The sequence below is a fragment of the Marmota flaviventris genome, chromosome 2, assembly GCF_047511675.1.
Source record: "Marmota flaviventris isolate mMarFla1 chromosome 2, mMarFla1.hap1, whole genome shotgun sequence".
Lineage (NCBI taxonomy): Eukaryota > Metazoa > Chordata > Mammalia > Rodentia > Sciuridae > Marmota > Marmota flaviventris.
This window is the reverse complement of record NC_092499.1, coordinates 97,558,554-97,583,441: the sequence shown is the minus strand read 5'-3', so window position 1 is coordinate 97,583,441 and position 24,888 is coordinate 97,558,554. Positions and strand designations below refer to the sequence as shown.

General features: G+C 37.1%; 1 protein-coding gene across 1 annotated transcript in view; it reads left to right on the top strand.

Annotated features, from left to right (window-relative positions):
- The window catches only part of Atp8b4 (ATPase phospholipid transporting 8B4 (putative)), a 238,584-nt gene extending 214,358 nt beyond the window's left edge, over positions 1-24,226 (top strand). Inside the window, exons 24-28 of the mRNA XM_027926068.2 lie at positions 4,765-4,848; positions 7,645-7,890; positions 17,349-17,487; positions 20,208-20,338; positions 22,190-24,226. Coding sequence (XP_027781869.2) covers positions 4,765-4,848; positions 7,645-7,890; positions 17,349-17,487; positions 20,208-20,338; positions 22,190-22,471 — 882 coding nt within the window. The 3' untranslated portion in view covers positions 22,472-24,226. The remainder of the gene's footprint in view (positions 1-4,764; positions 4,849-7,644; positions 7,891-17,348; positions 17,488-20,207; positions 20,339-22,189) is intronic.
- Positions 24,227-24,888: the final 662 nt, after the last annotated feature.

The following is a 24,888-nucleotide window of genomic DNA, read 5'->3' as shown; positions in this document are numbered from 1 at the left end:
CTCAGATGAGTAAGAAAGGGAGAAGTCTCAGATTTCTGACTTGGCTGCTGGGGTGGATGCAGTAGTGTCATAAATGAGTATAGGCTTACTACAGAGGAGGTGGGCCTGATTAAGGGATGTGAAGAAGAGCTTAGGTCTCAACATGTCAGGTTTGAGGAGCTTATGGTACATCCTCAGAGAAGATAAATAAATAACCTTGTTTAAAAAGTTTCAAAATAGTTAAATCAACAAATATTTACAGAGTACTTACCTACCATTGGCTAAATACTGCTCTAAGGCATTAGGGTTATAATTGTGAACAGGCCTCTGTTTTCATGGAGGTTATATTCTAGTGGAGTGACGACTGATAATGAGAAGCAAATCAGTAAGATGATTTCAGAGTTGTGATTAAGAAAAGGTTGAAGGCTGGGGCTGTAGCTCAGTGGTAGAGCGCTTGCCTAGCATGTGTGAGGCATTGGGTTCCATAGCACCACATAATAAAATCAAATAAAGGCATGCTATCCATCTACAGCTATAAGAAATTTTTAAAAAAGAAAGAAAGAAAGGGTTGAGTAATGTAAAAGGTCTTATTGAGAGATTGGCACTGGCTTTGGCATAAGTGTTTACAAGGAACCTACCTTGGGGTAGAAGTATGCCAGCAGAGGGCATAGCAAATGTGAGTGTCTGGAGTCAGAAATGAGCCTGGTGAGTTGGAGAAAGGCAGTGAGTAAAGCTACAGCTTGGTGAGTGAGGATGAATGTGCTATTGGGGAAAGCTGGGGAGATAGATAGGCCAGAGAAGGAAGGGCTTTTAGCCCATTACAAAGAGTCTGGCTTTATTCCAAGGAAAATGGGACATCATTGGAGAGTTTTAACAGGTAAATGCTAATGTTATCATTTTAAGTGACCCCCCCCTCCAAAAAAAAAAAAAGAAAGAAAAGGAAAAACAAAAAACCCAGCATATGAACATTGGGTCTATTATAAGTTCTCAACTATGTATAACATAGTAAAGAAGAAAGGATTTAAGGAAACTTGCCACATGATATTACTGATTCAAAGAGGTGGTTCGGGCAGAGATCAGTGTTGAAGACTCTAAGGTCCAAGGCTTGAACTTGGCTCTGACAGTTGCTTGGCCAGCATGCTCAAACTCTGGGATCTCAAGACCCCAACCATCAATATTTGTCAGATTAGAAATGAACATGGAGAAAAAATTTAAATATTTCTTAACTAAAATAACTTATGCCATGTTTACATAAGTACTTTTCAGGAAAATTGCTGTATTTTCCCAAACAAAAGACAAGTTAGTGAGAAGGGTACCATTGCTTTACACTCTTTGTAAAACTATGTGGCATAAAATAAGGTAACTGGGTCCCCATATCTGCTCTGCTTTTAGTCAGCTGCCATATTACAAGTCGTATACACTCTTGTGAGAATGAGGTAAAAGGGAAAATAGATAACCTTGTAATATTATTATGAAAATAGTTTTGACATTATAGGTCTCTAAAAGGTCCCTGGACCACACTTAGAATGTCTTTGTGTTGAGATATGACACTGGCCATCTTCTAACCCCGACAGGCCTCAGATTGCTCATCTGTAAACTGGGCACTGTTTAGAGTATCTACTCCATAGGATTGTTAGAATCCAATGAGCTAATACATGGGAAGCACTTAATAAGTCCCAACAAATATTAGCTATTTTTGTTTTTCTTTTTGTTCCAAGAAATTGCCAAAACCTCACTGAAACTTTATTCTAACTGCTTTACCCTTCCTGCCACTCCGGCTCCAGTTATGAAATGAGGTTTCAAATTTGTGTGCCAATTGACAATTACTGCTGTCAAATAATTGTAGGTTTGATGCTTTCCAGTTTTGATGAGGAGGGCACTTAATGCCAGACCGTCAGCTACTAACAGTTCAGTCTGTCATAATTTCCCAGATTCTTTCTTCATCTCTTCTTATGAGTGAAAGCTGGGAGGTGGACAAGGTGGATGGTGAAGGAATGATTCAATGTCACCAGGCTCTGCCCAGGGCTACAAGACCTCAGTTTAACTGCTCTCTCCTTCTTTTATTTTCCATACTGCAATCATGGAATGGATTAATAAACTGAGGAATGAACGTCAGATACCAGCATAAAATTGTGGAAGATATGTGTCAGCTCTTCTGTGTTTTTTCTTTTTCTTATTTGTTTGTTTTTGTTTTGTTTTGTTTTTAATGGGAAGTTTGTGCAATTCTCAATATTAACTTCATATTGGAATTATCTGAAAATGTTTTAAAAAACATAAATACCTAGATTCCATCCCCAGATATGCTGATTTAATTGGGCTGGTGTGTGTATGGACATCAGGATTAAAACAAAAACAAAAACAAAAAAACCCTCATCACTCCCAAAGCCTCACCTTGGCTATTGGTGGTAAAATTCAACTTCCCTGCCTAGCTCTGCCTAGCAAAGAGAATGATGTTGAGCAGGTCTTTCCTACTTGGATTCCAGGCCTTCACTCTGAGATACAAAGGGAATGAAATGATTGTCTTCCTCACCCATCCACCTAGTCCTCTTTTACCCATCTGTTTTTTGTGTGTTTGTTTTTTTTGTTTTGTTTTTGCCCCAAGATTGACCTTCCCCAGTATAATTGACAGCAGGAATATCCAGGCTCCTACTTCTTAATGAAGTTAGGCACTAATCTTGCTGACAACTGTTCAGAATACAGTAATCAGCATAGTTTCAGGGTTTGAATTATTCAGTTTTGAATAAATCTGCCTATGTAGCTCAGCAGAATAGTGGAATTTAGCTTTTTAAGAACAGCTTCTACTTTTCTTTTTCTTGGACATACCCATTTCAGGAATATACCATAATGCTAAGACACAGCACAGTTCAAATTCAGATTTAGCACTAGGATACCAAAATATTTTATCTTTAATATACTCTACATCCAAAGGACATAATTTAAAGAACTTTTTACCTTGTAGACCCTAAACTTTAACTTCTTGGTCTGAGTCATTTGCATTCAAGGTTCTTCAGTGCTTAACAACTTCCCTAAAAAGAAAATGTACTTCAGAATATATTCAAAATCTTACATGTGTCCCTCTGGTCACTTGATTCAGCTACCATCTTCTTTCATGTGAAACCCTGCAATAGCTTCCTGATTGCCTTCCTACTTTCACCATTGCTCTTCTTGTCTTCTCTCAGCATCCAGAATGATTCTGGTAAAATGTGAATCAGATCAGGTTGCTCCTTTGCTTAAAATCCTCTGCCTTCTCATTTCACCTAGGGAAGAAATCATGGTTAGCTACATAGTATTCTCTTCCTTAGCTCTTGGTACCCATTATTCTCCCTATTGGTTGTTCTACTATACCCAGCTGGCCCCCTGGATGTTCTCTAAGCATACAATGCTTTCTTGCCTTTGACATGTTTCATGGGATCTTCTTGCAGTAGGGAATGCTTCTGTCCCAGAAAGCTGCATATTCAATCCTATATTTCCTTCGTATCTTATCTCAAATGTCACTTCTCGGTAATACCTTCTTCCGTTACCTTATTACTGTTCTAACCCTCTCACATCCCCTATGGCCTTTCCTCCTTAATACTTACTACCTTCTAACTTATGTATTCATTCACTCACTCATTTTCCCCATAAAAACTGATCTTGTTTATTGTTTTCCCCAATTAGAATGCAATTTTAGTGAGAAATTTTATCTATATGATCAATTGAATTATCACTGCCTTGCATTTAAGTACCTGGCATATAGTTATTTCTCAATAAATATCAAATGACTAAGTGAATAAATGATATGAGTAGTAGAATGGGCATTGGTTAGGTTTTAATTTTTTAAATGTTTTTATTCGTGCATTGTAGTTATTGAGGTTCATTTTGACATAATCATACATTCATGGTATTCAATTTGTTTCAATTCCATCCCCAGTACTTCATCTTTCCCTTCCCTCTTCCTTCCTCATGTTCCCCTTTCTGTACTCTACTGGTCTTCCTTCTATCTATTTATTATTTATTTAATTGGTGCTTTAGAGATATACATAAAGGTGAAATTCACTGTGGTATATTTATGTTTACACATAACATAATTCGGTCAATTTCATTCTGTAGTTCCTCCATTTCTAAGTTTTAAATTTTATCTTAGATTATAATAAGAAACAGAAAGATTTCATTTCCATCTCTCTGTGTGCTAATCAACGAAGTGCAAATATAATGATTATATTAGTGAGCTCATGCAAGGAAATCTTGTGTAATGTACTCTATATAGATGTGAAGAGGTATTTTTATTGCTTATACTCAGTATAGTGAACATTTAACTTAATGCCCACCTTGCTTTGAACCATTCCTAAGAAAAAGTTCTTCATTTGAATATAGGGTAGGAATAATAGATAAATATTTCTTGCTGAAGATTTTATCTATCACTTAAATCAGACATTTGAACTCCTTATAAGTCATTGAAAATGTGGAGCAGAAATATCAATCTACCACAAGAATTCAGGATCACACATGCCCAGCATTGTGTCAGGTATACTACATTTGTGATCTCATCTCATCCCCCTGCCACTCTGCAGGGAGGGGATGGTATTGCTTCAGAGATCAAGAAACTACAGTTCGGAGAGGTCTAGTCTCCCACTAAGGCAACAGGCAATAAGAGGCAGAACTGGGAGAGTTCTGACTCTAAAAGCTAATTCCCACCCACCTTAGAAAGGCAGGTTATTTAAACCACCTCAGGAACCTGAAGGTGAATGTTCTTACTATTACTAACATGGATGGTGTTTCTCACTGTTATCTTATTTTTTTTTTCAGACCGTTTATGATCAGTGGTTCATCACTCTTTTTAACATTGTCTACACATCATTACCTGTTTTAGCCATGGGGATTTTTGACCAGGTATGTGTTTTTCTCTATCATAGCTTAGTTTTTCTGTTACACCTTTTAGTTGCTTTTAACTTCAAAGTAGAAGACACAATTCATGCAAAGAGCCCCAGGAATACAGTTATTTTAATAGAGGTTATGTGGGTCATAAACCCTTCCAGAGCCCCCTTCCCTACCCCTGTTCTCCCCAAAGGATTCTTTGATTAATGTTTGGCTGCTCACTTAGAGAATCTCACCCCACATTATTGATGTAAAGGTTTTGAGAAATCCCTTAGCAAGTACTCCCTTTTATTTTAGCCTAGTAAGTTTACTTTTCTTTTTTTCAAATAGCACCTATCAATATGCCTCAGAACTAGTGCTTGTTGGTTCACAAACTGGGAAGTGCTACATTAGCCTGTGAGACTGTAGAGAGCCATGCAGTAGATGGAAAATCAAGGAACTAGGTTGGAGCTCAGAAAGCTACCATCTGCAGTGAGACATGCTTGGCCAACACAGCCTCAGAACAGGAACTGCGGCCCGTGGAGTAGTCTGCCAGTGGGAGAGGAGCACACAAAGCTCACAGCCATGAAGAGACAGAGCACAGACTTCTTTTGTCCAGCATCAATGTGCTTGAGAGGGGAAAAGGGAGGGAATCAATTATGAAAATGGTGGCTGCTTGGCACACTCAGAGCCTTGGCAGGTACTTCCTGGAAAGGGGTAAAAGTCTGGCTGCCTATGGGGAAGTAGAAGGCTCGCCAGCCGAGTTTCCATGGCATAATTAGAGTGTATTATTTTAAAAAGTATGTTTTTTTTTTTTTTTGAAGTATTTTTAAAGGAGACCAGATTTCTACAGGCTGTTGTTAGACCCATTTGCTAGGCCTCATTTTCTGGCCCAAAGCCGTCTATTGCAAAATATAAATCTTCCCATTATGAGCTCACTCCACTTTCCCATTCTTCTGGCCGTGTAGTCAGTTGTAAGTCTCACTTTTCATATGTAAAAAAAAGGCAGTTTGTGAAGGGCAGTTTGTGGAATTCTGCAAAACATAATGAACTTCTGAGGACTTTAGATGTAAAGGATTGAACACATTCATTTCCAAGTGCCCATGTTTACAAGTGTTTCTTTTTTTGGTGCTTTGCAGCTGTCCAGAATATGAAATAAAATAATAAAAATAAAGCAGTTTCTGGGAAAACATGGTCATTGTGCAATTTGAAAAAAAATATAATAAGGCTCCTTATTGCTGTCAAGTTGAATGTCTGCTCCTCTCCTTTCCTGCTTTGTCAATTTTGGCCCTTAAAGTAATCACAGGACTGTGGAATGCTATGCTGGAAGGGCTTCAGTGATAATATATGCATTTGTTCATTTTATAAGAAGGAATCCAAGCCTTGGAGGTTCAAGTCACTGCCCTAATACTATACAACCAATAAATGACAGAAATAAGCCTAGGACAGGTCATTTGACTTTGAAGCTTCTGCATTATACCCCTTGTTATCATTAATTATGATTATCATCATTATTTTATTTACTTTTGTTTGTAGAAGCATCTGTTATTTATTACTTAAGACATGGCAAGAATTCTACTGAATACTTCACATCTTCATTTAATCATGAGAGTGGTTCTGGGAGGGAGGTGCTTGTTACTATTTGTATTTCTGGAGATGATGAAACTAAGGCTCAGATGGGTTAAATAACAGGTTCTACAGCTAAACATGTTACTAAGGCTTGAACTCAGAACTGTGTGAGTTTGGAAGCCTATGTCCATAAGTAACCCCACCAGACACCATAGGAGAGGAAGCACCTGCCAGTATCTCATAGCAGGACTTCCCAAGGAGAATATGTCAGTGTCCTTCATGGGACCCTGTTTGGTGAGGCCTGGAATAAGGTGAGGTGGATCTTCCCCTAGCTTTTACTATCTTGGGCCTTCCTTACCCTTGGCCCTTTGATGTTCCCAAATATTGATTCTTGCCATCTTTTTTGGTTCTTGGCATTTGGCTTTTGTACTTAGTGTGATTATCAGCGGTACTTTGGAGCTGATTAGAAGTGTAGAGTCTCAGCTCTCAGACCTATTGACTGATAATCTGCTCCCCGAGAGATTCATGAGCACAATGTTTGAGAAACATCTCTTTAGGTTTTCCCAGGACTTGGTTGGTACTAAGCATGCTGTTTTCTCATTCTAATTTCTTTGTCCCAAATACTTGGTAACCGCTATTGAATCCTCACTTTGGTAAGACTTTCAGACCCTAAGCGTTTGGTCTCAGCCTGCTTCCCACCTGAAATCCCACATAGAATTTCCCTCTTTCCTTGCTCCCTCTCCTTTGCTTACCTCTCCCTAAAGGTTCTAGTTCGCTAGTTCTGACACCACAGCTCTCTGCTGCCATCTCCTGGTTACTACCCACCTACCGCTTAGGCAATTAAGCATTGACCATTGGCTAAGCATGTAGGAGGAGGTGCTGGAATTCTGGGAGCATGGATGTTTGAGGAGTTTTGCGTTTGAAGAAGCCATAGCATCCTGCAGGAGAGTGTAGAAAAGAAACCTTGATTTGAATACAAGTATCTCGGTTCCAATGAAGGCCTGATTCTGCTGCTTAAGATTTGTGTGACCTTTCATGAATCACTCTTGGAGACTTTAGTTCTTTTCTTGTAAACTAGGGATCCTTTTATTATCTTCTGGGTTATTATGGGAATGAAAACAAGATAATGTCTTGTTCTGGCTCGTTGAGTAGTGCATATTAGGGCATGCTTAAAAAGGCATTTGCTATTTCAGGAGATGGGGAATACAGGGCCTCTCTGACTCTTCCTTACCCCCCTCAACTGAGATTATACTCTGTTTACAGGATGTGAGTGACCAGAACAGCATGGACTATCCCCAGCTCTATGAACCTGGACAACTGAATCTACTTTTCAACAAGCGTAAATTTTTCATTTGCGTGGCACATGGAATCTACACCTCATTAGTCCTTTTCTTCGTCCCCTTTGGGGCCTTTTACAACATGGTTGGAGAAGATGGGCAACATGTTGCTGACTACCAGTCCTTTGCAGTTACCATGGCCACATCTTTGGTCATTGTGGTCAGTGTGCAGGTAACCTGTTCCTGAAAGCACTACAACTTGATGGGTTTATAACTTTTAAAATTCCAGTTCATTCATTGTTGACTGATTTTTATCTACCCATTAGGGGAAAAATCCTAAAAGAACACTATTTTTTTAATTACACATTTTGAGATGACAACAGGAAGGCTTGACATGAATTACCTGATGTGGCCAATTAGCATTAGATATCTATAACCTTCATGATTCTAGAAACCTAACAATTACGTCTTTGGGTTGAGTATTGTGTGTAAAATGATCATACTACTACTTCCTTCTTGTGTTTGAAGAAGAAAAAATTTCTAATGGTAACAGAAAAACTTTCCCATGATTTCTGTAGGACTTAATAACTTCCAGGTTTAAAAGTGAGATCTAAAGGCTTTTTGGCAATACATTTGTGTGTGTGTGTGTGTGTGTGTGTGTGTGTGTGTGTGAAATTATTCAAGAGGTTCAATGCTCTATCTATGGTATATCTAAATCTCAAATTTAGGGAAGCTTTTCTGGTGAGCCCAATTTGTGATGCTTTACTGACCTTCTTTCATGGGTATCTTGAAGTGTTACTATTTTTTTAAAAAATGCAAATGGTGGTTAATACCATTATATGCTGAGTTAGAGTTCACAGAAACTTTATTCATTTCTGTAGCTCTAGCTGAACACAGGAAGCAATGTGGCCTTTGTTTTATTTTGTTGCCTTTTAATTACTGAGCAAGCTTGTTAAGAATCAGATAATCTCATCTTTGACCTGAGGTTACTTTTCCCATTCTCTGGGTTCTTCCTCTTCAGAGAGAAGGATAGTTGTGGGATACACAGGGACATCTTTTAGTGGCTTTAGCTTATGCACTACCAAGTCAAATTTGTTACTTGGTGTTCCAAGAGATGATTTGAAAGGAAGTAACTGAGATAAAAGGCTAATCTGAAGGAAAAAGCAAAATGGAAAATATTCTTCAAACTGTCCTTAACACTATCTGCTAAATAAGTAAGGATAATAAATTTAAAATGGAAATTATAAAATTCATAGTGTGTATGATTTGTGACAGGTATTAAATGTGTTTAGTGAAAGTAGTCTTCACAATTAGCTCTACAAATTCTGTTTAATTTTATCTTTTAGATTGAAAGAAAGACTGTTGCTATTCCTACATTTCTATGTATTTTTTTCCCTTTTTTCTTTGCTCATCTGTAAATTATTTTCTATATGTTATCACTGCAGTGCCAGTTCTGTCAGTACTGTTTTTATATAAACTTTATATTCAGAAGCTGTTTTTCCCATAATAGTTCTTGTTCCAGTTAGATTTCACGGTTACATTTCTCCTTAAGAGATCCACAAAACAATCCCACTTTTAAAACATAATTTATTCACAAAAAAAGATTATAGAATTTTGCGTCCTGTCATTTAGAGCTTTTGAAATCAGGTCTTGACAATTTTTTACCTTTGATTATTAAGGTTTTATAAGGATGATATTCGTGCTTTCTCAGAGGGGATTTGCACTGAGGACTCCAAGTAACATTGGCCTTTCACTCAGGAAGTTTTGGGTAGGGTTATCCAAATCTATTTGGTTAAAGCTTTGATAACCACTTGTCTCTCTGAGATCTACTCTCTGGCTTCTCTCTCCTCAAGTGCAATAGATCCTATTGTCACTTTAATCTCGTTAATCACAACACTGGCCAAACTGGCCTTCTCAAGCTCCTGGAATTCACCAACCTCTTGCCTGCCTTAGGACTTTCCAGTTTTTTTGTTTTTTCCTGCCTAGAACATTCTTCCCCTAGATGCCTTGTTGTCAGAGAGGTCTCCCCTTGTTTAATGTCACTCTGTCCCCATGAAGGCAGCGGTGATGTCTATTTTATTCTCCCCATATATCCACGGCCCAGCACATCACCTAGGATCTACCGGACACAACAATGGACACTTTTTGTGTAGTAAGTAAATGAGGGAGATGTTAAGAGGGAAATTTCTCTCTAATGATCCTACCATAAAAAGAAAGTTCATCTGGGTGTCTCAAATCCATAGGTACAGATTGTACCTACAGTTTTCAAATGTGTCCATTGTAAGTTCCCAACCAGTCTGAAAATCAGAGTCCTCCTGTGCTGAGTCTAAACAACCACCAACCCAGCTACATAACATGTTCTGGGGAAGTACATGAGTGAGATTTTAGAAGCCTTCAAAAGTGAGGCCCTGTGGGGTGAGCCTCAGGACCACATGGTGAAACTGTAGTACAGAAGGTGAAACTGTGTCTTGATGGCAAGTTTTCACAAACATAACTCTTAATATGATTCTTTAATTATTTCTCAAGTTTATATATTCTCTTCCTTCCTTCCTTTCTTTTTTTGGTACCAGGGATTGAACCCAGGAGTACTTAACCACTGAGCTGCATCACCCTCTTTTTATTTTATTTTGAGACAGGGTCTTGCTAAGTTGCTGAGGCTGGCCTTGAACTTGTGATCCTCCTGTCTCTGCTTCCTGAATGTCTGGGATTATAGGCACATCCCTCCCTAAGGATATATTCTTCAAGCGAGGATTCTGGGTCAAAGGATGTAAGGAAGCCTAAGGTTTCTTTTACATATTGCTGGATATCTTTTCAAATAGATTATTTTCAGCTGAAGGGTACAAAGTACCCTTCTCAGCAGACCTTCAATGATTTACAGTATTACTCTGGATTATCTAACAATGTTAAAGTGATGATCTTTCTTTTATACCTGAATATCTATAGTAGCTTTATTCTTAAAATGCAAAACTTGGAAACAAATGCCCATAAATTGATGATCTTTTGCTGACTCACACAATTAAGGTATGCTGAAAAGATATTCATAAACTTTGCTATTCAAGCAGGAATAATTTTTAAAAGTCTTTTTATTTTCAAATACTCATAGATTTACAGAAAAGTCAGAGATACTGTATGCTCTCTCCTTGTTTCTAATATTATTGTTAAGATCTTATATAACTATGGTGCACTTGTCAAAATGAAGAAATCAGCATTGATAGGATACTATGAACTACAGACTAGATTCAGCTTTCCTTAGTTTTTCTATTAATACGCTTTCTCTGTTCCAGGAGCCAATCTGGGATCATCCATTTAATTTAATTTTCATGTCACTATAGCCTCCAGTCTCTAACAGCTCTAGTCTTTCCTCATCTTTCACAACCTTGACACTTTTGAAGAGCAGTAGTCAGGTATTTTGTGGAATGTTCCTTAGTTTGGGATGTCTAATATTTTCTTAGGGATAGACCAGGGTTGTGGATTTTGAGGAAGAATCATGAAGAGGTGATTGATGGGTATATCGTGTCTCATCCTCTCAGGGAACACGAGACATCAACACGACTTCTAGATGAACTTGGTTACTTGGTTATCGTGGTGATATTCAGGTTTATCCATTGTAAACTGTCTTTCTCTTTCCCTCTGTTCCTTAAAAGTGAGTCACTAAGTTCAACCCACATTCAAATGGAAAATTAAGATCCACCTTCTAATCTAAAGGAAGGAGGATCAAAAAATTAATGGTTGCATGTTAAGACCCCTTTCTCTTCATCTATTTGGGTGTATATTTGTGTTAGTGGGGATTGAACCTAGGTCCTACCACATACTAGGCAAGCACTCTACCACTGAACTACATCCCCAGCCCTTTTTATTTGATATATATATATATATATTTTTTATATTTATTTTTTAGTTGTAGTTGGGCACAATACATTTATTTTATTTATTTTTATGTGGTGCAAAGGATCGAGCCCAGGGCCTCACATGTGCTAGGTGAGCACTCTACTGCTGAGCCACAACCCCAGCCCTTTATTTGATATTTTGAGACAGGGTCTTGTTAAATTTCCCAAGCGGCCTTAACCTTGTTAACTCCTGCCTCAACTTCCCTAATAGCTGGAATGACAGGCTTGCATCACCACAAGCTTAGATATATTTTAAAATAAAATTGACAATAACAATTGTAGGCCCAGAAATAATAAGTGATTTGCTCAAGATCACACAGTGACAATGTTGCAGGCTCAGCATTAGGATCCAACGGTTTGATTTCTCTCATCAGTGTTCTTTCATTCAGTGTTCTTTCTTTCAGTGTTTTAGTAAAGATTTGGGGCAAGCATTTCCTACAGCACAGTTATTACTAGTATGCAGAGTAGTTAGGCACAATTGGAAAGCAGTGTGGTGTACAAGAAGTCATGAACTTTGGGATCTCAGTCCTCAGTGGCTGGGATCCCTTTGCCCTGTTGCAGTGTGAAGTCTTCCATCTTATCCACATGCTCCTCTGTTCTGTGGGTCCCCCCTTGCCTGATTTCTCCCTGCCCTTACCCTATCTTAATTCTGAGGGTTAAAGCAGCCAGGAGACTGAGGATAATCTCTGGCAGGAGAATGAAGTAGCAGAGATCCAGACTAAGATGTTTGCCCAGAAGCAGAATGGACCCAGGTTTCTAGTTTCTGGTGTATTTTGTTTCCCACTGAAATTCCAGCAAAAACTATAGTGCCAGACATGGATAAATATTTGTCAAATGAATGTCAGGCGGAGGGATACATGGAGAGAGGAAAGGAGAAGGATTTGGTTAAGGTACCAACAACCCCTGCTGTTCTAATTCCCTGCCTCTTACCTTGCATGGCCACAGCAGGCCTGTCACCACTCTGAGTGACATTATACATCGATCCTTCGCACCACATAAAAACTCACTCCTCACAATGCCACTCTGCAGTACATATTATTGTTTCCCTTTACAGATGAAGTTCAGAGAGTTTGGGTGGCTTTCCTGAGGTCACACAGTAGGTCTGAGAGCTAGGAGTAAAATCTGGGTCTGTATGATTTCAGTGTTGTCTAGGACAAAGTCTTTTATTCTACAGCAAGACTGATTTAAATGCAGGTTTTCAGACACAAAGCTTATACTGAGCATTAAGGAAGATCCTGGGCCAGGCACTGGGATTATCTCTTTATGTCATGTAGTCCCTTTTCATGGTCCAATGAAATGTATATAATGTTATTACAGATGAGAACATAGATGTGGCTAGAAGGTTAATTTATAATCCTGCAAAAAAAAAATGTTAGGCCAGGATTTGAACACATGTCTTCCAACTCTAGTTCCCCAGTTCTAATACCATCAGTAATAGCTATACATCTCCCCAAATGCCTTCAACTATAAGAAACTCATGATCTCTACCTCTCTTTCCTGAGAGGATATCTAGGAGACCAGGATCATCTTTGAATAAGATGGAAAAGAAACTCTATTAAAATTATCTTTTATCAACATGAAAGTTTCAGCTTGGGTAAGATAAGAGATTCCCAGCCCCTGTCATTTTATTCTCTTTGAGGATGATCACTGTCTATATCTTGCTTCCAAGAAGCCCTACAAATGTCTACTTCACCATAGAATTCTCAGACCTCAGCATGTAAATGTTTGTAACCATTGAAATTCAGCAATTTTGGCTTCAACAGAAAACTCATGTCTTTAATATATGGAATAATAAATTTCAGGAGTTCTGTGAATACGCTCATTTTGGCAGCAGTATTGATATCCTTTCCTTGCTGTCTAAGCTTGACTTGTTGATGTGGTCTCAACCCCCATGAAATTTCCATGGTCTATAATTACAGTTATAAATTTAGGTCCTGCTGATGCTACAGGCCAAACTTTAGTAGTCTCTATTTTCTTTTTTTTTTTAATAATAAGTTTTTGTAGTCCGTTGAATTATAAAATGTTCCCTTAACATTTAAAAAAATGCTGAAGTGTTCAAAATAAAATGAACTGTTTTCCTTTCCTTCCCTTCTTTAACTACTAATGTGATTATCATAGTTTAAGTTCTTCCATACTTTTTCTTGGCTTTGAGATACACACACACACACGCACACATACATACACACACAATAAAAGGGGATCATAATTCTGCATATTATTCTGTAATATGCATTTCTCACGTAACTATATAATCTGGACAGCCTTCCTAATCAACATATTCAGATATAAATCTTTTTAACAGCTGTACAGAATTTCATACTATGATATATGATAATTTATTCATCAGTCCTCTGATGAATAGAAATTCATCAGATAGATATTTAATATGTTTCTATTTTTTTGTGTTATGAAGCTATGTTACAATGCATATAATAGTACATATATATTTTATGTATTGTCAGATGGATTCCTAGAAATAAGACTTCTGGGGTCATAATTCCTAATTTTCTTGGATAAAGAATGATATTTTGCTGTTTTTCACTTCAGGGTCAGTATGTACGTTCAAAATTTTCATAAATGTTGCCATATTACTTACGAAAAATGATAGTAGGTACTACTATCACAGACTTCTACGATTTAAAGAAAAACATTTTATTAAAAGGTATTAGATGGCTTCAGTGTCCTTATGAGGACATATGAACCAGGAAGAGCTACAGCTAGATGTAATGCCATTGGGAACAAAAACCACCCATAAGGCTGCATTTTTGTAGTGAAAACACTTTTGCCATTTCTTAAAGCTCAGCTGTGAACACACTAGTGACTAGAGGCCAGAAGGTGAGCCACACAATTCCAAAAGAACCAATTACCTCTACCACCATGCTTGTTCAACGTTGAGAGAAGTGTGTTAGTTAAAGTTTACCACTGTAATTTTGATTTTTATCAAGTTCTTGTATTTCAAAAAGATTTTACCTAATATAATTCAAGGCTATATTACTTAGTGGTTCCTGATGTGTTCTTTGTAGCTCTTAGCTTTTTTCATGATAAAAAAATCCTTACTTAAGTTTTATTTTTTAAGTATCAGTTTTGCTTCTTTTGCTTAGTTTGCTTTTGTCTTATATAAAAATGGGCCAATCACTTCAAATTCATTTCTTTTTGTCTCATTCTATTAGTTCTTCTCTTTTGATATGGGAATTTAACTCATTTTATTGTAGTAAAATGTTTATATAGCTCTTTTAATGTTATTTTATGACTACTTTTTAGCCTACTCTTTGTATTTTTTCCTTTTTCATACTTAGATTCATAAAATATCCTATTTTCTATGAATAATTTGCAATACTATGATATTTCTATGTTACTGTTGATTTCTGTTATTTTCATAGTATTTAAAGCTACATGGTCATTTTGTTATACTAAAATTGCATACTATGTGTATCCTTCACCAAATGTTTCACTATTCTTTTCTAAACCTTTTCTGAACCATCTCCAATTAAGCAAAAAGTTTTAAGTTTGTTTCTCCTTCCCTTCTTTACTCTCATCCTCAACTCTTGCATCTTAATAATTTTGAATTTTAGTTCCAAGATGTTATAAAATGCTCCTTTAATGTATGTTTTGACCATTCCCAAATTCTTTCCATATTAATAAAACAGCTTATGCTTACATTATTATTCATTTATAGCTATAAATTTATAAGAATCATTGCTGAATACCATTTTTATGCAGCCTTCCAATATTTTGAGGTCTTTGTTCTGATTTATGTGGTTGTAATAGTATCTTTGAGCAATTTGTTCAGAAAGAGTATTTAGCTGTTACAAGGTTGAACTCAAAACTTTCTTTCTTTGTCTTTACTTATAAATGTAAAAGTCAGAGCCTTTTTCTTTAAGAACTTTTGTTGTTATTCCATCATATCCCAGCCTCACTTGTTAGGTTGATTCTCTTTCCTTTGGAATATCGACTTTGTCTTATTGCTTATGTTCTTTGTCTCTGGGCTTCACAAATATTACCAGAATATATCTTTTTTCATTAATTTGCCTAGGATTTAGAGGACTCTTTCAATCTGAAAGTCTGTTATTTGTTATCACAGAGCAGTTTTCTTTTGTCATTTCATTGATTGCTACCTTTCTATTTGTTCCTTTTTCTCTTTCTAAAATGCCACTAATTGTGTGTGTATAAATATATTTACACACACACACACACACATATATATATATATTACATATGTATAAATATATATGCTTAACATAACTTCATTATTTATTTATTTTATGTGGTGCTGACCATCAAACCCAGTGCCTCTCACATGCTAGGCAAGCACTCTACCAATGAGCCACAACCCCAGCCCCCCCCCCCCCCCCCATTAATTGTATATTGAGCTTATGGTTCCAACATCTCTAGATTTACAAACAGTTTCCATTTCTTCAGGTTCCCTATTGTGAGATATTATTTCCAGTTTTTTTCCCCCAGAATATTAATTCAGTTCTCATTATTAACTATTCTTATTTGGTTTATCTATTGAATTTTTAAATTTAGAAATAACATTCTTCCTTTGAGTTTTTTTTTTTTTTCCTGTGATCTAATTGCATCTCAAGAGGCTGTACTCCATTTTGTTGTTGTTACAGGGCTTGTCTGTTCTATTAGTTCTGCTTCAGTAGGAGCCACCTGTTCTTGTATTTTTAGTTGGACTCTTTTCATGGGTTATGATTTTTCTTTGACTTCTGTTACCCACATAGATCAGGCTGTTGTCTCTCGATGGTGATGAACTGACAGGTGGTGTAAGACAGAGTTGGAGATTTTAGTCTAATGTCTTAGCCTAATGAACTAGAAAATCAGCAGCTCTTGGCTGAGGCATGATGGTGGGACTCTTTTTAGGCTTCTCGAGGAAAAAAAAAAAATGTCCTTTTATAAACCTGGAAGTTCATAGCCAAAGCTGCAGCAACCTTTTAATGCACAACATTTTAAAGGATAGTAAACTGCAAGTGAGAAGAAGATACGTTTTTATATATTAAGAAATACCTATTTACTCTGCAGGCAGGGTCTCCTCGTGCAGAGAAAAAATCTGGTCTTGTACTGGACTGTACTAGAAATGTAACCGTCACTTGGCCTTCAAGCACTTGGGACTTCTGAGATACAAAAATAACACCAAAATGTACTTTTTTTTTAATCTTAGAGAATTCAAGTATTGAAGAGATTATTTCATTCTCTAGTAGCACTTCATTCTTCTTTTATTTGAGCTGCCACAACATGTTATTGGAAGGCAGAAGGGTTTGTGACATGCTCCCAGGTCACCTTGAGTTTCAGTTTCTGAATTTTATGCCAAAAGAGGATTCATGATTTTTCTTTGTTATGATTTGGGTAATTTAAGGAAAAGATCATTAAAATGAGTTAGATATTTATGTAAAATATTTATGTAAAAAAGATTATTCATGTGTCCAAATGGTCATGTGAAAATTTATGTACAGATTTTAAAATGTTACATTTGCTTTCCACAGATTTTTTCCAACAGAAAAGTTTTGAGAGAATTTCTAACAATTATAAAACCATTCCATTTCTTGTTTCTCATTTTAAAAAAGCTTAACATTTTGTCTCAACCTGGGCAGATACAATGGTCTGCATATGTAAGTTCTCAAATCCATTGTCTAATGGAAATAATCAATTAAGTCAGTCTCCTGTGTGTGTGCAGATGGTGGAGGTACCTGTGGTGGCCTGGAGCCTAGGTAGGTGCAACCTTCTTGTCACAGAGCAGGTCTCTGAAGCCCTTTTAAACTTGAAAGATCTCCATTTTGCATTTAATTTTTTTTTTTTACAGATAGCCTTGGATACCAGTTACTGGACTGTCATTAATCATGTCTTCATCTGGGGCAGCATTGCTACTTATTTCTCTATTTTGTTTGCAATGCATAGTAATGGCATCTATGAAGTCTTCCCAAACCAGTTTCCATTTGTTGGTAAGTGACACCTACTGTCTAGTGGAGCCTAGAGTCATACTTCCATTTATTTGCCTTGGTAATTTATTTTTCATGTGCATGTTGGTTGGGTCTGAAAATGACCCGTGATCCCTTCTCCAGGAACTGACTGAGGTAGGCATCTGGAGATTCTAGACTTGAAAGAAGTTCTAAAATATCACTTTCTGTTGTCTTTGCCAGATGTAGAAAAATCGTTATGATAGAAGCTTGCAGGTTCTCAATAGCCAGATGTAGCAGGCTGTCCCCTTGGAAACAAGAGGCATAGTACAAACCTTGAGGCTACCTGAAGGCCTGTGAGAAGTTTGTATATGGAAGAGAGAAGAAAAAGAAACCCTAGACTCTCCCACATAATCATTAACATACTTGCCAAAGTTCACCTACAGGAATTATTTGCACTTAGATAGGAAAGAAATGATATAAGTTAGAGCCTCTTACAAATTGCTGAACATTAGTCTATAAATGGTCTAAAGACTAGGCTCTGCAGACATCCAAGGCTCAAGTATTACCTTTACCACTTAACAAACTGTGACCTTGGGCAAGTTTCTTCTCTTTTACATGATTTAATTAATCTTCATTTATAGACTGGGGATATTAGTTGTTTTTCATTTCATAGAAAACTTATGAAGAAAATATATATAAACTACTTAGCAAATATCCTGGTACATAGTAATTTTTCAATAAATGTTGATTGTAACATAGGTGATAACTATTATTCAAGCAAAGGTGGCCTGATTACTGGTTGGGGACATTGCAGAAGGATTTGAATGTAAGATGGGTAGAAAAGGTTCCCTAATATTCCTTAAAAGAGTATATATACCTGGTATGTGCACAGAGTATACTTCCAATGCAGTCCACATTTCAATATGATTTCCAGCAAGGTCACTGAGCTTCACACAAGAAAGTTATTAATACACTTGCTCAGAAGTTTTGAATTCTCTAGGTATGTAGGGAACAGTGAACTAGAGAGTAGCCATGTGCAGGGACAGCTTTCTTGAGCTCAATTGAGATTTGTACCCACTAGTTGGGTAACAGTCTGGACAACAATTCTTAGACGATTGATTCGCATAGAAAACATACAGAACTAACTATAAAGTTAGATATTGCCACTGATGCAAAAGTAGCTGAAATTCAAGTTCCATTTAAATGCACACATGCACTTAAAGATTGTTCTTTAACTTTTGTCCTTCCCTGTGTATACATAGAAGTCTTTAAACTGTACCATTCTTACTTAATATATGATCTTAATACTTTGTATACCAAAAGATTCCAACCACATACAGACATGTCAGTTATGAACTAGAATAAACTGATTAGGAAACAAAGAGACTAAAATTATTTTTAAGTTTGTTTATTTGTTTATTATTTGGTTGCCAAATATGGAAGTTCAGTGCATTGAATAGCAGACCTCCAGTCCTGAGAGAGCCTTTTAACGTGCATAATGGAATTGGAATGCCTCAACTGGAGAAAGGAGTTTGTGTGGGGACCACTCTTTTCTGCTAAGCACATGCCATTCCAGGAATTAATTACTGAGCTCCAATGAGACTTTACAAAACTTAGATCAACATTGGGGTTTAAGAAAAAAAAAATTTTTTTTCCCTTAGCAACCAGCAGCAAGCGGGAGTGTGGTTTTAAAGAGAAGCTTGTTTTTTCCAGCCTTGCCTAGGGGTATTGAGCTTCAAGTTGCTCAAAAGACATTTAATTTATTGAGTCAAGTTTGTTTCTGTCTGTGGCTGAAGGCAACTGGAATCAACTGCTCTTTGGTAGGCAGCTTCTACTCTCCAAAGCCAGAAAAAGCAGACATACCCATGAGCAGCCAAGCCCTCATAACCTAAGCCCAATGAATGGTGTTAACACGTTGGCACTGCCATAGGGGACCTATGTAGGTATCATGATAGATCCCTAGCAAAAGAATAGGGGCAAAAGTTTATTGTGGTAATATAAACTGGAGCAGTATCTTCTCATGGAACTTGACTGTGTTTGGGCAAATATCAAAGCTTGTGAAGTGGAGAGTAAAGGAAGGAAACTGTCTACAAGTTTGGAAATGAGTTTCACTGCCCTATTGCCCTGGCATGTTGGACGACTGTATCAACAGTGAGGGGGATGGATGCTCCTTTCACAACCCCAGGAACCTCCCTGATCTCCTTGGAAATTTAAGCATCTCATAACCAAGAGAACATGAAAGAGATAACAAATATCTTTGAGGCAGGTTTTCTGGGTCCTTTGCCTAGAATTTAAAAGGTTGGCCCCGAAGAAAGTGAAGCTCACCTTTGATGACACAGCCAGTCAACATGACCATTATTTGAGATTGTGCCTGCATTTGGAATACTTTTTGTGGAGTTTGATATGATCATTTTTATCCAAGAATCCACAGAAGTAAATATGCCTTTTAAAAACAATTGCTGCTTTGTAGTCAAGGAAACTTGAGGCTAAAGCAAGAATTATGCTTAATGAGTGAAGCTGGACTGAGCCTGGATAACAAATGCTTGGCTCATGCTGGTAAATCTAAGGGTCAGGCCACTAGACAGTTCCCATGTTTACCTTCTCCACACCACCACTGAGCACGTGATAGATTGAGAAGATACTCACTGGTTCTCCCATGTAGACCAGGCCTCATCATTTTATAGAAGACCTTACTGATAAAAAAATCTATTACTACTTCAGTTCTATTTATAACCAGAGTGTATACTTTTCTTTAACAACAGGAAACGCATGGCATTCCCTAAACCAGAAGTGCATTTGGCTTATTATTCTCTTAACAACAGTGGCCTCAGTCATACCTGTGGTGGCATTCAGATTTTTGAAGATGCATTTATACCCATCCCTGAGTGATCAGGTATGTTGCGATGCTGCTAATACTCAGAGACTTGTTCTTGGCTCTCAGAATGGTGTCCTTCTCTGTTTGATTGGAAGCCCAAGGAAAGGTTAATGAAATTCCCATAGGCCAACACCCATAAGTACCTGGATCTTGTCAGGACAGATGGGATTGCCCATGTGTTGAATGAAAAGAAGCATCTAGACTAAATGTGGGTGAACAGTGAGAAAGTAAAAGTTAAGTTGGGTATTTTAAAAGCTGACTTTTTAAAAAGGAAGTACTTCCAAGTCAGTTTGGATAATTATTCTAAGAGAAAGGCAAGCTATAGGAAAAGTTTTTAACTTGAGGGCAAGTAAAGGGTGCAGTAAAAGGGAGACAGGCAAGAGATGAGTCAAAGGGACCCTCAATTTTGTAGTAATATAGTATATTCAGAAATGTGGAGAGAGGTTCCCTTTTGAACAGATTTAAAAAGGGAATAACAGCATTATGGATGAGTTAGGAAATTTAAAGTTAGAAGGAAAGTAGGAAGATTATAGTAATACACAAACCAGGGAATTTGGACATATTTCAGTATTTCACAGAAAGAGGAGTGTAAAGAAAATAATATCAGATTAGGTCAAGACTCAGGTTCAAAGAAAAAGGAGAAGGAAAGCAGGGAGATAGATATATTTATAGCCTTATCAAGAGAAAGGTGAAGATGTTCAATGAGGGCAGTGAGCCAGGCCAAGGATGCTCTGAGGGGAACTCTTCTTATCATGATGTCCCTCACATCCGGGGGCCAATGTATGAAATGAGTCCTTTTGAATATTCAGAGTCCCTTGTCATGTCTGTCCTTTCTCTTTGGCTCTGAGCTGATACAAACCGAAAATGACAGATAAACTGAAGGAAGGAAGATGATGCTCTTTTTTTTTTTTTTTTTTTTCTATGTTATGACTGATTGTGGTTTTCTGCTTCATAACTTTCTCCAGAGACAAAAGTCAGAATTAGGCACTGTGCCAAACCAGAGAATAAGGTCACTTACACAAACCTGTGGTCTTTTTCTCCTTACCTTTGCAGGAAAATTAAAAAAATGTTGGAAACCCACTCAAGTGATGTTGAAATAAACAACAAAAACAAAAAACACAACATCCCAAACTAAACTCAAATCCTGAAAGTCTAATGATACAACAAGAGTTGACAATTCCTAACTCTTCTAAATTTTCTCCTGCTTCAGGCTATTTTGGGGAAATGGGACTATACATTGTTGAACTGATTGTGTCTGGGTGGTGCATGTTAGAAAATCTTTCTGAATAAAAGCATCCTCCTGCTGGGTATGGTGGCACATACCTGTAATCCCAGTGGCTCAGGAGGCTCAGGCAAGAGGATTGTGAGTTCAAAAGCCAGCCTCAGCAATGGCGAGGCACTAAGCAATTCAATGAGACTCTGTCTCTAAATAAAATACAAAACAGAGCTCAGTGTTTGAGTGCCTCTGACCTCAATTCCTGGTATCTAATAAAGAAAGAAAGAAACAAACAAATAAGTCTCTTCCTACCCTGTGCAAGGCCCTGGGTTCTATCTCCAGCACTGGAAAAAAAAAAGTTGCTTCTTCACAATTAAGATGTATGAGATGGACACAATAATGAAATTTTTCAGAGTATTTCTTATTTACGTGTTAGTTTCCTGATAGAAATAAAACTCCATCAGTGCTCAGTGTGATCTTTGGGGTGGAAAATTTCTTGTTTTTTAGGTCTAAAACCTCCTTTAATAATGAAGGTGAGTATTTTGTTATTGCCAATGTTATTATTACTGAAAAAACATTCTACTTTACAAAATGGCTCAGTGCCTAGAGTCTGTCACTTGGATTCATCTCACTCTGAGTCTGTTTTTCTCCAGATCCGCTGGTGGCAGAAGGCTCAAAAAAAGGCAAAGCCCACAAGCAGACGAAGGCCTCAGACCCGCAGGTCAAGCTCAAGAAGATCTGGATATAGTTTTGCTCACCAAGAAGGTTATGGAGAGCTTATCACATCTGGAAAAAATATGCGAGTTAAAAATCCACCCCCAACCTCAGGGTTGGAAAAGACACTTTATAATAGCACTAGCTGGATTGAAAATTTATGCAAGAAAACCACAGACACAGTGAACAGCTTTAGTCAGGATAAAGCAGTGAAACTGTGAATCAAGATGAATTTGAACACATAGTTATCTTTTCACATCAACTGGAGTTGAAATCCAGCTGCTCAGGGGCAAGGAGTGGGGCATATTGCCTTACTTCACTTGAGTCTGTGGCAGACAGCTGTCAAAGCCTCTCAAAGAGGGGTGTGGTCTACAGAAAGCCAGGCCTGATGTTCAATTTGTGATTTGGTAGACCAAAGCCTTATTATACAGCCACAGATTTTTATCAACCCAGAGGCCAATTGACCCAAACTTTAGAATGTTATTTACGGAAAGAAATGCAAAAATCTGCATAAACACTGAATGGATCATCAGGTGGATAAAAGGGTACATTTTAAAGGTACATATCAGAGGTGAAAGTCACAGTTGTTAGACAAACCATGTATGTAAAGGGCAGCCTTTTTCCAGATATTCTTCCAAGATTTAAATGCATACTATGGTGCTTTCAGACTAAGAGTCATGTGTTACTCGCTAGTCTTGATACTACCTGTCTGTTCAGCCAGGTCAGCAATTCACTTACATGCTGAAGAATAGAAAAGGCTGTTTTACCAGTCTAGGGACAAAATAAACTGAATATCTTTGCAGCAGTGCAGGCTGATAATTTAGTCAAATTTACTAAAAATCTCCTGGACTATGTTTTGTAGGGATATGCTAATGAAAAGTCAAAAAGTGGTTCTCTAGTAATATTCTGAATATGTTTCAGGGAGTTTTATTTCAACCTTGGAAGTAATTTTCTGATCATCATCCAGAACAATGGAATCAGCAAGCATTGGGAGTTTACACTTGATCTCAATCTATCACATTTATAATCTCAATATATAAATATATGTATATAGATAAGGTTGATAATTTTGGAGATGTTCCAGCCCATTTTTTAATCCACATATGAGTCATCAGTGTGTTTCCTGTAAAAGACTTCAGGCAGATTTCTGTTCAAATTTTAGCTGCATCACTTCTTACCTCTATAACCTGGGCAGGTAACAGTGCCTTTCCTTAGACTAAATTTCTTCCTCTGTAATGAGGATATACTTCCTACCTCATGTAGTTGATGATTGTCAAATCATAAATCTCAAATCATTAATAATTCCTATATGAATATATGAGATTGGTTTTAGCTGACTAATTGCTAGAATACCAGAACAATTTGAAGAGAATTGAAGAATGAGAATTTCAGTAATCAGTAATTCAAGGGAAAGCTTTGATGAAATGAGATTTCAAAGTAAGGTAGTTGCTCATGTGTCATGGTTAGTGTCCTACAGGGACATAAAACTATAAACTTGGAGGTTTATTTCTCAACTAGAAAGCAAAAAATAAATCATCATTCCTTATTAGTTTTCTACAAACCAACCTCTAGTTTTATAGGTTTCTTAATCTGTTCCCTATTGAATTATTGGTTAAACAAAATTGTATTTCTCAAGAGAGTGTGATGATCCTTGAGTAGGCTTGATGAATAATGGGCCAGTATGATATTTAAAAGGTCAGAATCTTTTTTATTTTTTTTGGTCTTAATTTCCAAGCCTGGGATAATTTTTCTGAATAGGGCCAAATGAGATAATATGAATAAAAGAGCCAAATAAAGTGCTTTAACCATATAAATGCTTATAGGTGTTCCCTTTTCCCCTCTACACGTCTGTGCAGACTTAAACAATATGTTAGTTTCTAGTATCTAATTTGTCATCAGTTTCATTGTGTGCTCACTTTTTGTAACTTTTTTTGGAAATTTTGAAAACTTTCAGTAAATGCTTTGTCATATTGGTATTTGATGTGTTTTTTTTTTTTTTTTCTTTTCTTTATGGGGAACACATTGGGAAAAATTTTGTTGCATTGGTCCACTATTTTCTTCCCCCTTCCTTTGTATGTCTGGGGAAAATGTACATCATTCTTAGGATCAGAGTCAGGAATAAAACGGACCAGTTGGAACTTTGTGTAAGGATGGGAAAGATTAGAAATGATCCAATTTTGCAAATTCAGTTCAAATTAAATAAGGCTGTTTATAAACAGATAGTGTGGATTATTGTAAGAGAAACACATTATCAGTTTACTTTGGTTCCACAAGGTCCAAATAAACACACACACCCATTGTGAGATTGTTCGATTACAAGTGCCAGGGATGATTTTGATCCTGAAGATGAAAAGTCCAAGGAGTGGGATGGTGATGGTGGGACACTGGGGAGTAATAAATTTTTAATTTTCATAAATGATATCAGATTATTTGGAGAGAAAAAAAACTTATTTTTTTCTAGATTCAGGAATTAAGTTGATATCCTTGTGTTTTAAATTCTCATCCCAAGTTTTGAGCTACCATAGGCAAATGCAAATTGCATTTCCTTGACTTAGGTCTGCTATCTTTGTTGCTCTCATCTGCCTCCAGGTATATATATCTATGAAGGATGGAAAGAGGATAAGAAAGTTAGTTAAAA